General features: G+C 34.5%; 1 protein-coding gene across 4 annotated transcripts in view; it reads left to right on the forward strand.

Moving 5' to 3' along the window:
* LOC111873253 (titin) overlaps positions 1-3,380 on the forward strand; it is a 47,527-nt gene extending 44,147 nt beyond the window's left edge. For 3 of the 4 annotated variants that reach the window (XM_023867804.2, XM_023867802.2, XM_023867803.2), the window contains exon 13: positions 476-3,380. In XM_023867804.2, coding sequence (XP_023723572.1) covers positions 476-606 — 131 coding nt within the window. In that variant the 3' untranslated portion in view covers positions 607-3,380. The remainder of the gene's footprint in view (positions 1-475) is intronic. The other variant, XM_023867805.2, reaches the window with a different exon arrangement.
* Positions 3,381-13,506: the final 10,126 nt, after the last annotated feature.

Genomic DNA, 13,506 nt, shown 5'->3' on the forward strand with positions numbered 1-13,506 from the left:
CTCAAATCTTACAACATGCAGATTGGGACCCAAACTCGAGTTTGATGTATTTATTTGTTAACATTTTTCTATTTCTTACATTCAATTCATTTTCTAAAATTCTTTTTTATAAAAAAATGTGTGGAGAAAATACTGTGAAAGTTTTTTTTAAACCTGATTTTTCAAAGGCCCCTGTAACAACACTTTAAAATGTTTGTTTCTTGATTTTTACTTTGGAGTTTCAGTACTCTTCTACAATCTAATTAATCAAAATTGTAGCCTGCAAGTAATTCCAGGGTTTTTGAGGTTGGAAGTGATAAAGTTGATATTGATTTATATCTGAATTGATATGAGACCTTTAAGAGTCTTTGTGATTTCATAATTATTTACCAAATCTGAATTTGTCTGTTCCCTCCAGCATATTTATGATATGCCCTTTCCAGTGAAATAGACAGCTGTTCATGGTATTGATTGCATATTGTTTCTTCTTTTACAGAGTGCTGTAGTGCAATTGGAGGTAGTGAAGTGGATAGAACATCAAATTTCTTGTGTGAGATTTGCCAGGAGAAAGGACAAGCTAGGTCTCCTGCTATAAAGATGACTCCAAGGTCAATACTGAAAGTATGAAAGTACACTGGATATGCAGCTTGGTGGAGATGAGTTTGTAATAAAAAGGACATCATTATTTGTTCAAATGGCACATACTTATAGCTTAGGTGAAGAAGTCAAGAGATAATATACAATGTCTCAGTAGAAAATTAGCAAAGAACTGTGTATTAGTGAAACTTTGCATTTACATCATGTACAGAACCGAGAAGTTTGTGTGTTCTCCATTTTTTAATTAAGGTGTTTGGACTGTTACTAGAGTAGTACACTACATGAATGTGAGCACTGTCTACAAATAAATTACACCAAGATCTTTTTTAATGAAGCTTTCTTTTTTTTTAATGTTGGAGGATGTGATTTATGCCACAACAATTTGAGCTGAAATTTTTTCAGCTAAGGAGTTTGAACTATGACTGTTATGACCTTTGGCTTAACACTTGCTTCTTGATATATTGAACAGACATGGTTTATTGCTAGGTGTCTTCCTGAAACAGAAAGAGCACACTTGAAAAGTTTACCAGTCTCATAGACCTGTGTCAGTATAAGTGTGTTTTTTCATTTGTTTTACACTGTTGCAAGGCTTACAACAAATGCCTGCACTGAGTCACAAGTTACTTATCATTATGTAATTTCTCCAATAAAAATAGACTGCAAGAACATGCAAAATATATGGGGTATTCTTAACAGTCACAACACAACTCAACTCACCAGTAGAATTGTTGTCACTTATCATAATTGTATTTTAATTGTGATGTAATTTTGCCATTTCGATGGAAGTCTGAATGAATAGAACATCATTTATCAATTATTGTATAGCTTATTACAAAAACTGATACACAGTTATTTGCATTTTTCAAATAAATTGGCTAATAAGATATTAATTGTAAAATTGAAGTTAAAGCTGATATTCTTTTTTTCTAATTTTGTAAAACTCTGTATCTTAGCATCATACTGTGTTTGTGAAATATCTTTATTTTAGTTTATCACAGGTGATGTATGTTTTATGAGTTGTTTGTTGGCAGAAGTGCTGTCTGGTGGTAATAAGTTGATTTTTCAAATATTGGATTGTTAACAATATTGGCATCATTCATATGAGAGTTTTTATGTGAAATAGAGTTGATATTCCTATTAATTGTATAGATTTTTTCCTGTATTTGCCACTTTTATAATTTTCATGGTTTTGTTTATGTTGTCATTTGTATGTACTGTATCTTATGCTTGGTGGGAATACCCTCCCATAAAACACATCAGAAACTCTTGCACACTTCCTGTCCAGCTCCATACAGATAACACATCACTATACACATGTGTCAATTATAAGTAAACACAAGATCTGTGGAAACATTAATAACCAATTGTAATAACTAATAACTACATACCTACTAACAAAAATCATGAGAAGATAAAGGAAACATTAAGAGTTTTATAAAATCAATAAAAATAATTATAATATCAATTAGTTCTAACTAATATATTCAGTTTAGCAAGAGGGACGTGCAGTATAACACAACAGGCAGAACAACCCGCTACTTCAAATATACATGTGCATATAAGGGACTGCACAGTAACGACCAAAAACCATAATACAGCAGTTTCCTCATTTATAACTAATTTAAAACACCTTATGATGACTTTATAGGTTGAAACATGTTTTGAATAGCTTTTAATAAGTTAAAAGCGATACAACATGTAAAAGTTTTAAAGTTAATAACTTTTAGTAAGTTTTATAGGAAAACGTGCTGCACATGAGACTGTGAAACCATCTGATACTAAATGAAATGCAGCAAGATGCTACAATTATAATATTATGAGTCTGTGAAACCATTTGGTATTAAATAATAGAATTCAATTCTTAATTGGATTCATCAAGTTGAAGAATGGAACTTCAATGATTCTGGAACAGTTAAAGGACAATGCATCTATGAATCTAAAGGAGCAAGATCCAGTGGACACCTGAAGTTATGCTGAAGGATCAGCGCATCTTCTAGGGGAACCTTGATATTAATGATGATGATGATATCAGTTTTAATTTCAATTTTACAATTTTTATTTTACTCATCAATTTGTTCATACATAAAATGCAAATAGTCACCATTCATCATAAACTGTATAATACATGGGAAACTTAAGATGACTATTTGGTAGTAAAAATATGTTGATCTATTTTTTATTTACAGTGTAATGGCAAAATGACATCATAATTAATAAACGGTTGTGACACATGACAGCAGTGTCATTTGCTGGATGGACCATGTATATTTCATACAATGAAACAACAGGATGCCACAAAGTAGAAATATAAAATATATATCATTTTCATTCTTTCAAGTATTATGCCTGTTAAAGCCTCCCAGAAAATCCTTCCATAGTTTCAAAAGTCTTCCCAAATTTCTTTCTCATTCTGGTTGACTTTTAAAATCTTTTCTGGAACCCAGGCAGTTCATGTTATCAATGCGTTTTTTTTCTGATTTCTTCTGTAGTCCATAAATTATGTTATTTGTGGTTATAACTCTCCAATTTCTTTTACAGTCTGAAAGAGTGTGTTCCATAGTACTCCTCATGAAACACATTTCTGCGATATTAATCTTCTCTCATCAATTCTTTTTTCCTTTAGAGAAATTTGTATTCTTGTGTGCCTTAAAAATTACAAATGATTTAAATATCTAATTCATAATTCCTAGTATTTCAACAGGATTTACAATTTTTACATTCAAATCTATCTCTCCTTCAGAGGATGTATATATTTTTTTTTTTTTGCTTTGGTGCTGCAGCCCCAATTTGGGCCTTGGCCTACCTCCGTGAAACTGTCAGTTTCACTTCGGGTTACTAGATCTTAGACATTTGGTAGGACTCCTTGGGCTAGCGATCAGCTTGTCACAAGGCCTCTACACAAACACAGAAAAATGCACACACACACACACACACACACACAAACTAAACATTATTTCCCTGAGTGGAAATTGAACCCATGATCCCAGTTTCCAAGTGGGCGAAGACAGTGCATGCCTTAGAGTGCTCGGCTGCCATGACCGGCCCTTCACAGGATATAGTATATTTAAAATAATTGAAAGTATTTATAATGAAGTAATAAGAACCATCAAGTATATAACATGTAGTAGTCAGAAATTCTACTTGTTTTGTAAAATATGCCTTGTTACAACCCCAAAGGGCCATCATCAGAGGCTTTCATGTTAAAAACAGATTTCTTAGTATACAATTAATTTCTAGCCGTAACATTTACATTTAATGTAATGTTAATATTTTGCAGATGTCACTGCTAGAAATTAAGACGTCTCCTCTATTGCATGGAAACCAATCATGTGGCCTTATAGAACATATTTTATTCAACAAACAAACTTTCAAATTACTGTATATTTTACTTGATGGGTTTTGTTTCTTTATCAGCACAGAGTATAACAGCTGAATGTTGCATATAAAATTAAAAGTACTAATTTGCTTCAGTATCCTGTCATTAAAGCAAATCTTTCTTTTAGTTTGTTCTCTTCCTCAAAAGGCTCTATTTTTAGTTCATTCTACAAAATATGTATAAGGTATAATTTTTATTGTGCATGATGAGAAGTAGTGACATGCAGACAGTTGTATGATAGGATTTGAGGTTTTCGCAGCGGTGCCTATGAAGAATGCCATTTTCTGGGATGTGGCTTCATGGTAGAAAAATCTGCGAGTGAGGAAACTGCGTGAGCAGGTGGCGGATTTTTCTACCCTGAAGATGAAGGTTTACACAAGATATATATGGCACCACATCCCAGAAGATGCCATTCTTCAGTTGTATGTTAGTTTAAGTTAAATAAAATTCTCTTGAAGAAAAATGGAAAGTCACACATCCTCAAATGATTGTCTCTCCTGCCTCAGTCCTATGGTAATAGTAGCATGATACTGTATTAAAAGGAATTTTTTATTATTATTATTTCTTGCAATTTACAATCTACTATACAAGGGAGCAATAAGTAAATATGTTGTAAGAAATCACCTAAAAGGAAATGGAAATGATAAATTCTGTCATAGACATGCACACAGTAATATCTCAATATAATGAAAATGTATAAAATTCGTAAAGATACTTGTAACAAGTGCTTTTAATATCAGAAAATGGTTAAAATACGTAGTCTTAAAACCCAGCTTTTAATTATATATGTTATTATATGACACTAAAGTTTAAAAATAGTGCAGTCATCACTCATGGAGCTGAGCCCTTTTTGAGAAGTCGCCAATTGTGCAGCTACTCAAGAATTTCCCAGTATTTTATGGAAGGTTCATTACCGTGTTCACAAGTGCCCTCCACTGGTCCCTATCCTGAGCCAGATCAATCCAATCCATACCATCCCATACTGTCTATCTAAGATCCATGTTAATATTGTCTACCCACCTACACCTTTGTCTTCCTAGTGGTCTCTTTCCTTCTGACTTTCCCACCAATATCCTATATGCATTCCTCTTCTCCCCCATTCGGGCTACATGCCTCATCCTCCTTGATTTGATCATTCTAATTATACTTGGAGAAGAGTACAAGTTATGAAGCTAATAGTTCAGTCATGGCAGTATTTATTCTTCCTGGTACATTGACAACAGAAAGTTGGGAAAATGTGTGTATTAGCTTCACCATATTTCTTTGTCAGAGTATAATAATTGAAGAACCACTGAAGAGATCTTAATTAAACTTTATATTCAAAAGTTTTACTACAGTTTGTTAAAACATGTAATTTTTAATTAAAATTTAACAGCAGTGTTAGGCACTTTGAAGACTAAAATTCATTTCAGAGTACACCTTATGCATACCTCACTAAATATTTTTCAGAACAAAAATTATTTTGAATAGAAGTTGCAGATAAGAGCAAATTCACATTTTATACCTAGTACAGTTTTGCTTTAAGTCTACAGTTACGGTACAGAGGTAATTAAATAAAATTAATTTTATGCTGTCTGCCTACAATAACAGAGTGAATGCACCAGAATTGTTGCACTATGCAAACATTCTAAGTGTCTTTAGCGTTATCTGAACTAAGATTTACTCATGCTTACATAACCTCTTGTGCCTTCAACCATTGGCCAATGTGTTTTTCAGTCATGAATTAGAATGCCTCTGTGCATGTGTCTTCATCAGTTCTGCCTTAGAGTCATGAAATTTCTCTATTCAGACATACATTTTTCAGATTCTAGACATACCTATCACAAAAAAGGTAAAGGCAGCACTTTTACAGACCACCAGCTGTAAATACCTTAGGAAGCAAATATTTAATGACAGCTCGTGCAAAAATTGTCAGAAGAGAAGGAATCACTTGTTATGATGAATGTGCAGGAAAGTGGTCTTGTTTTATACAAGATTTTTCCATATATGAGTACTATGTAACATTAACAAATTGGTGGTACCAGTGTTTTTTTTTTCATTACAAACCATAATTGTTCTGTTATGAGTCCACTGTGTGGTGTGTGTTCATGTGTGGGTATGCTGTATAGAGCCATATAACTCATTTTCACTACCTAAGGATTGCATTACTTGTAAGCAAGTTCTGATACATACATACATCAGCGTTTCAGAGTATTCACAAGTGTGCAACTGGCACTGAATATAAAACTTGTCAAACAACAGTCACAAGACAATCACAGATAAAATCGCAGAAACATCAATTCAGCCATAGTTAAAATCTAAACTGAATACCTCAAATAAATCGATACAATGTTACACATACAATTATACCAACAAGATAATTAGCAATACATAATAATTCTCCTTCCTTAACTTACACTTACACTTAATGTCTATATTGATGCCTACTGTGGGACATCCATCAGTCAGCATGCACTCCCCTTCTATTCCTTAGCTGTTGATCCCGACAGAAGAGCAAAATTCATAAACAATATATGACGGATTATGTATTAGGACATCTCTTATTTCATTTATAAACTGTTTTTTATCATGTACTAAATTAGATAAATATCCAGGCAGACTGTTAAATATTTTTATACTCATGCAATGGACCCCTTTCTGCCTCATTGCGAGATGTGATTGTAGGACATGTAAATTTCTTTTGTGTTTGTTGGTCTCTCATAAATTGAATAATTAAAAGTAAAATATTCCAAGTTATTTATCATAAAAGTCATCAAAGATGAAATATATTGAGAGACCAATGTTAATATATTTAACTTTATATATGCTGGCCTACATGACTCTCTATGTTTCATCCCCATTATTATTATAATAGTCTTCTTTTGTAAGAGTAATATCATCTGGCCTCTGACGAATTACCCCAAAAAACTATTCCATATCTCATGAGTGAATGAAAGTATCCATGATATATCATTTTAAGTGTTGTAACATTGCTATATGTTTTCATAATTCATATTGCATAACATGCCTTTCCCAATCTGGGTAACAATGATTCAACCTGTGTCTTCCAATTGAAGCACTTATCAATTTCAGTGCCCAAAAATTTAATATGAGTTTCCTCTTGTAATAAGTCATCGTTAAACTATAAATGCACAGGCATATTGTCACGATTGATTGTTTCAAATTTTAACACTTTAGTTTTCCTCAAGTTCAGGGATAAGCCATTGTATTTAAACCACTGACTTAAGGAATTTAACGTAAGTTTAGACCTTTCTTGAATTTCATTGATATTAATACCTGACACTAATATAGTTGTATCATCGGCATACAACAGTGACTTGTTGTCAGTACTTAATGCTGACGGCAGGTCATTAATATATAAGAGGAACAACAAAGGACCCAAAATCGAGCCCTGTGGCACTCCATATTTGACAGTTCCCCAGTGTGAACAGCATTTACCATTTTAATTATTATAGAGTTCAACTCTTTGTCTTCTCTTTTCCAGATAGGACTTCAACCATATTTTTGTTTTACCACCAATGCCGTATGTTGCTAATTTACTCAAAAGAATATCATGACACACAGTCAAATGCTTTTGTCAAATCACAAAAAATTCCCAATGAATGATTGTGTCTTTCCAACGTTTCTAAAATATCATTAGTCAATGTATTATATTGCCATTTCTGTGTTACTGCCTTCTCTAAATCCAAACTGTGCAAAAGACATTAAATTGTTTGTATATATGTGTTGCTTTATCCTATTGTACACCACTCTTTCAAAAATCTTAGAAAAACTTATTAGCAATGATATTGGTCTATAGTTTGCCATAATTGCCTTCTCACCTGTTTTATATATAGGTCTTAATGAGGCGAATTTCATTCTATCAGGATATATTCCATGCTCAAAGGATGCATTAAATATGTGACACAATGGTTTACTTATCTCAGTTATACAGTATTTCAATATCTTACTAGAAATGCCATCATATCCTGTAGAATCTTTTGATTTTTGCAACATAAGTGTGCTCTTTATTTCCACCTCCGTTGTAGGTATTAACCTCATTTCAGGGAATTTATCAAATTTCAAAGTGTCTAAGAATTTAATAGCTTCATTTTTATTGGCACTTTTCGTTTCCAGATTCTCAACTACAGTTATAAAGTATTTATTGAATGCTTCTACTGCTTCCTTAGTATTAGTTACTTTGCTTTTCCCAACTTTCAATTCGGTTATATTATCTGGGCCCCTCCTTTTCCCAGTTTCCTTATTAATAATCTTCCAGGTTAATTGTATTTTGTTTTCCGAGTTATTTATAAGTTTTTGGTAGTACAATTTCTTAGCTTCTTTTATTACTTTCATTAATGTCATACAGTACCTTTTATAGTATGATTCCAATCTTTCATCCTTTGATTTTTTAACTAAGTTGTATAAAGCTCTTTTATGATTACAAGATGTTTGTATACCTTTGGTTATCCATTTAGTGGTGTCTTTCCTTTTTTTATACACCAGGGGAAAACTGTTTTCTAAAACTGTTAAGAAGGTATTATGAAATTTAGTAAATTTCATATTAACGTTCTCTTGATAATAAACTGCTTCCCAATTTTCATTTTGTAATGCCCGTTGGAAATGTGCTATGTACTCATCATTGATATCCCTAAATGCTCTTACATGGTCCCTTTTCTTTATCACCTGTAAATTTTCAGGTACCAAGATTTGTCCATCATGGTCTGAAAACCCATTTATTGCGGAATGGGTTTGAAATTTATTGAAGACATTCTTATCTAAGAAGAAATGACCTATAAGTGTGACAGAAGTGGGACCTATTCTGGTCGGACAGTCAATTATTTGAGCTAGATTATAAGTATCTAATAAGGATTGAAACTGTATTTTTTTATGGTTTTCATTAAGGTAATTTATATTTGTATCACCACAAATTATCAGTTCCAATTTAAGGCGTACTAAATATGAAAGTGTAGCATCTAGCTGCTCAATAAATTGGCTGATGTCCCCATCTGGTACTCTGTAGAGACATAAAATACATAATTTCTTATTACTTATAATTATCTTCACCGCACAGGCTTCGAAAACCCTCTCCCTACTTAACTTATTGAGATCTAGTTTTTGATATGTTATATTATTATTAACTAATATACAGACTCCTCCATTCTTAGACATATTACATGAAAAACCTGTTGCCATTTTATATTTTGTCATGAAGAACATGGATAGTTCGTCTGCACTCAAATGATGCTCACTAATGCATAAAATATCAGGATTATTATATACATCATTTAAAAAAATAGCTAATTTTTCTTTTTTATTTCTAATACTTCTTATATTTTGATGATATATGACTAGAGAATTCTGCCGACTGTTGTTTCCATTTTGAGTTATTCCCATAAAAAATCTTTACTTCTTGTATTTGGGATCTTCCGATGTCTTCTAGGGGGAATAGTTTGCAACACTACACTAGCTATTCCCTGATCATCAGCTGAGGTTATTGTTGTGTCCTCCTTCCATATTAGACTAATCGGCATTCCAATTTGTATTTCCTGCAGCTGCATTTCAATTTTTTCCATTAGTAGCATTACTAGCTTGTCTTTACCTGAGTTTCTTATACATAGTCCATGACGCGTAAAATCTTCTCTTTCTAGGTCTATGTGCATCATAGTCATATGCCTATATTTGTTGATAACGTCATTCAACTTTTTATTAAAAACTTTAACCTCATCATTAATTATTGATTATAATGAGGCTGACACAACATAAATATTAATGAATATCACAGAATAGTAATTTATATTCAGGAGACATATTGCAAGTCTCATCCAAAACATAGCTCTTCTGATAGGATTTGTGGTTTTCCTCAAGAAGTATCCTTCTAACATTAGCATTGTGTGCTGTGAAAAGGTGCATAATAATAAGGTTCATGATGTTGATATTTTAATGCTTTCATTCTCTTCCATGCATGAGAACTTATTTGCTAAAAAGTAATAATTTAAGGGAAAAATCAAAATGAAAACTTTTTGTTTGTTCGTCACAGTAGGGGGGAGGGGCATGCAGTGGCATAGTTGGTTGAAGGGCTATGCTACAAGCTGGAAGGTCGCGGGTTCAAGTCCCGATCAGGTCATTGGATTTTTTTCAATTGACCTAATCCTTCCAGGCACTATGGCCCCGGGGTTCACTCAGCCTCTAACAGAAATGAGTACCAGGAATTAATTAAATAATTTTCCTGGGGAGGAAAGTGCGGCTGGTGCGCAAGGCTGACAACCTTTCCGCCATCTTCGAGCCGATTGTGTAGATAATATGGGACCCTCAAAGTCTTGCAACCCTATGGGCCTTCACGGCCTGGTACAAGGATAGCTTTACTTTTTACTTTACATCACAGTAGGACGAAATTCTGTACAATGTTAATTTGCATAGGATACCAGTTTTAGTAGCGAGTTGTGTGCTTTTTTTTTTTATCTTGTAGTTCTAATGCAATAAGATATGTACATAAGAAATGCATACATTCATGTAGTAATATGTCAAGGATTGTGACGGAATAATTTAAGTATTTAAATGTTAAGCAGAAGTGACTAAATTTATTTAGCCATAGAAGTTTTCATGACAGCTTTTGCTACTTCAAAGCATCAGTTTATTAAAGCGGGGTATCAGTCACTGTCTGTGTGATTCAGTATCACAAAAGTGTTGTACTGTGTGTATTGATGTAATGTTCATATTCATATATGTTTTCTTAGTGGAATCAGTCCTTTGGCAAGAGTTGCAATTCTGCTTTGTCAGGTATGTATGTCAGGTCACTGGTGCATTTACTTGTGGATATTGACTGACACCAATTCCAACCTTAATACATACACTGTAACTGTCTTAAATTTTGAACGTGTCCCACATGAATGTATTTGTGTTAGAGTGAAATATTCTACCAAAACTGTGTATGCTTTTCTCTTTTCTTCCATTTCTTCCCTTATTTGATCATTCAAACAATATTCAACAAGCACTATAAATGGTACAACTCCACCATAATTCGGTATTATTTACATTCTTGATACGAGGGTGCATACTGAATGTCATGAGCAACAATTTTTTGTAAAGTAACATCCTTTATTATTGACAAACCAAATACACCGCCTCAATCTACAGACCTTTCTTTATTTTCCCACATAATAGCCACTTCTTTGTACACATTTCTCCCAGCGTTCTGGGAGTTTGAAAATTCCCCTTCTGTAAAATTCCATTCCAGCCATTCAAAGACACTGATGCACTGCTTTCTGAATTGCCTCCCTTGTCTCAAAACGTTGTCCACTCAGCTGATCCTTCACAAATTCGAAAAGATTGTAGTCGGAGGGTGCCAGATCAGGGCTATAGGAGGGATGTGGGAGAACTTCCCACCCCACCTTTGCAATTGCTTCCAATGTGAGGCAAGCGACATGGGGGCGAGCGTTGTCATGCAGGATGATGAGGTTTCGTCCCGGACGTTTATCGCACACTGCACGACGGAGCTTGTGCAGTGTCAGGACATAATGAGCAGCATTGATGGTTTGCCCAGGTTCTAGGAATTCGGCCAGAATAAACCCCTCTGCATACCAGAAGACTGTGCCCATCACCTTCGCAACTGATGGCACTGTCTTTGCCCTCTTTTTTGATGGAGAATGCAAATGGTGCCATTCCATACTCTGCTGTTTCGTTTCAGGCTCGAAATGGTGAAACCAGCTTTCATCTGCTGTCACAATACATAGCAAAAAATCATCGCCTTCATGTCGATATCTCTGCAGTAGTTCTGGGGTGATGGCTTTTCACTGACCTTTGTGGTCTTCGGTCAATAACCGCGGGACCCAACGAGCACAAACTTTCCTATAGCCCAAGCTTTCAATCATCTCCTGTACTGCACTGTGCCCTATTCCAAATTTTCAGGCTATTGTGTCCACAGTCACATGCTTGTCATCTTGAATGATCTCATCCACTGTTTCCTTGTTGCATTCAGCTGAGGCTGTTTGAGGACGACCTCTCCGAGGCTCATCTTCAATGCTGGTGTTCCCGTCTTTAAAATGTTTCACCCATCTTCGAACACTGCTCGCACCCATGCAAATACTTCCATAAGCACGCTGAAGTCTGGTGAATTTCTGCAGCAGGGATTTCCTTTTTTCACAAGAAATTCGATGACAGCACGCTGGCAAAACGACGTATGGTTGTCGGCAGTTTTGTTAGGAGTGATATTGGTCACGTGATGCAAGCTATTGATGTCACAAGACACTCAAGGTTAACACAACAGCTGGTTCTACCTACCACCCTACTCTCTTTCATCTGCTGTTCCCAGGTTGCATGCAAAAGAAAGTTGCTCATGACTTTCGGTATGACTTACGTACATCCTCCCTTGTAGGTACAAGTACAGTAAATTCCCAGTTACCCAGAATTCTCAACCAACCAGCAAAAATTTCAAAATTTACCATTCTTATGCGGTTATTCAAAAACAAACTTGTGTTGCTCCACACACCACATGGTTGTTCTCGCAGCCACCACTAGTAGTGCTACCCATCATTTTGCAATAGCTGAGTTTCTGATCACATTCCTTTATGTATCTGAAATCCTTCAGCCATCAGTCTGCTGTGTCACCTAGGAAGACTCCTATGTAACAGCTGAAGGAAAAATCATGAGTTTTTTCTCATGCAACTGGCAGACTCATTTGATCATTACACCTCATTCTCCATACATACTATATGGATAATGGGGAGTTAACTATATTCTCTTCAGCACCCTGTTCTTGAGCATTCTCAGCCTATGTTATACCTTTAATATATTTTGCCTGCTGTTTCATTTTTTGAACCTAATGGTGAGCTTCATCGTTTGTTTCTCTCAGAAGATACTGTTAGAAAGATCAGATCAAGGAGGATGTGTTAGGTGGTACATATAGCTTATGTGGAAGAGGAGATAAATGAATAAAAATTATGGTTGGAAAACATGAAAGAAAAAAGCATATGTAGCAGATATAATATTAGAATGGATCCAATAAAAGTAGGATTGAACACTGTAGACTGAATTCATGTAGCTCAGGATTGGGACCAGTGACAGTCCACTTTCAAGTTCCCAAAATATAACATTAAATTCTTATGTTCAGATTTCGAATTTTATGTGAAGAGCAAGTCCATGTTGCCCCACTATGGACCAAACTTAATTCTTCAATACTGTGTAGCAAGGGTGAACAGTATTACATTTTGTGAAAATTTGTGCAGGCAAAGCAAAGTCTTTGTGCATTCAAGTTGATAGTGTCAGAGACACTTTCTTTGAAGTCTAAATTTTAACTCAAACTGAAATAAAACCACTTAAATTCTGTAAATAGTTTTAAATATTTATGACAATCCCTGGTTTTAGAACTCCATGCACTTATCTGTTGTTAATAGAAGTCATGTAATAGCATATAAACTCTAGCATTTAGACTCTTTGCATAAAAGAGTAAACTAGGTTGAACCAAAATATACCATTTGGAAAGTGTATTAAAATGTACCTGTGAAAAGGGATTAATGTGTTACATACAATTGAATGACTGTAAGATCACACATTTACTTGAGGAGCTATGGTTGGAC

Source organism: Cryptotermes secundus, unplaced genomic scaffold (genome assembly GCF_002891405.2).
Source record: "Cryptotermes secundus unplaced genomic scaffold, Csec_1.0 scaffold110, whole genome shotgun sequence".
NCBI lineage: Eukaryota > Metazoa > Arthropoda > Insecta > Blattodea > Kalotermitidae > Cryptotermes > Cryptotermes secundus.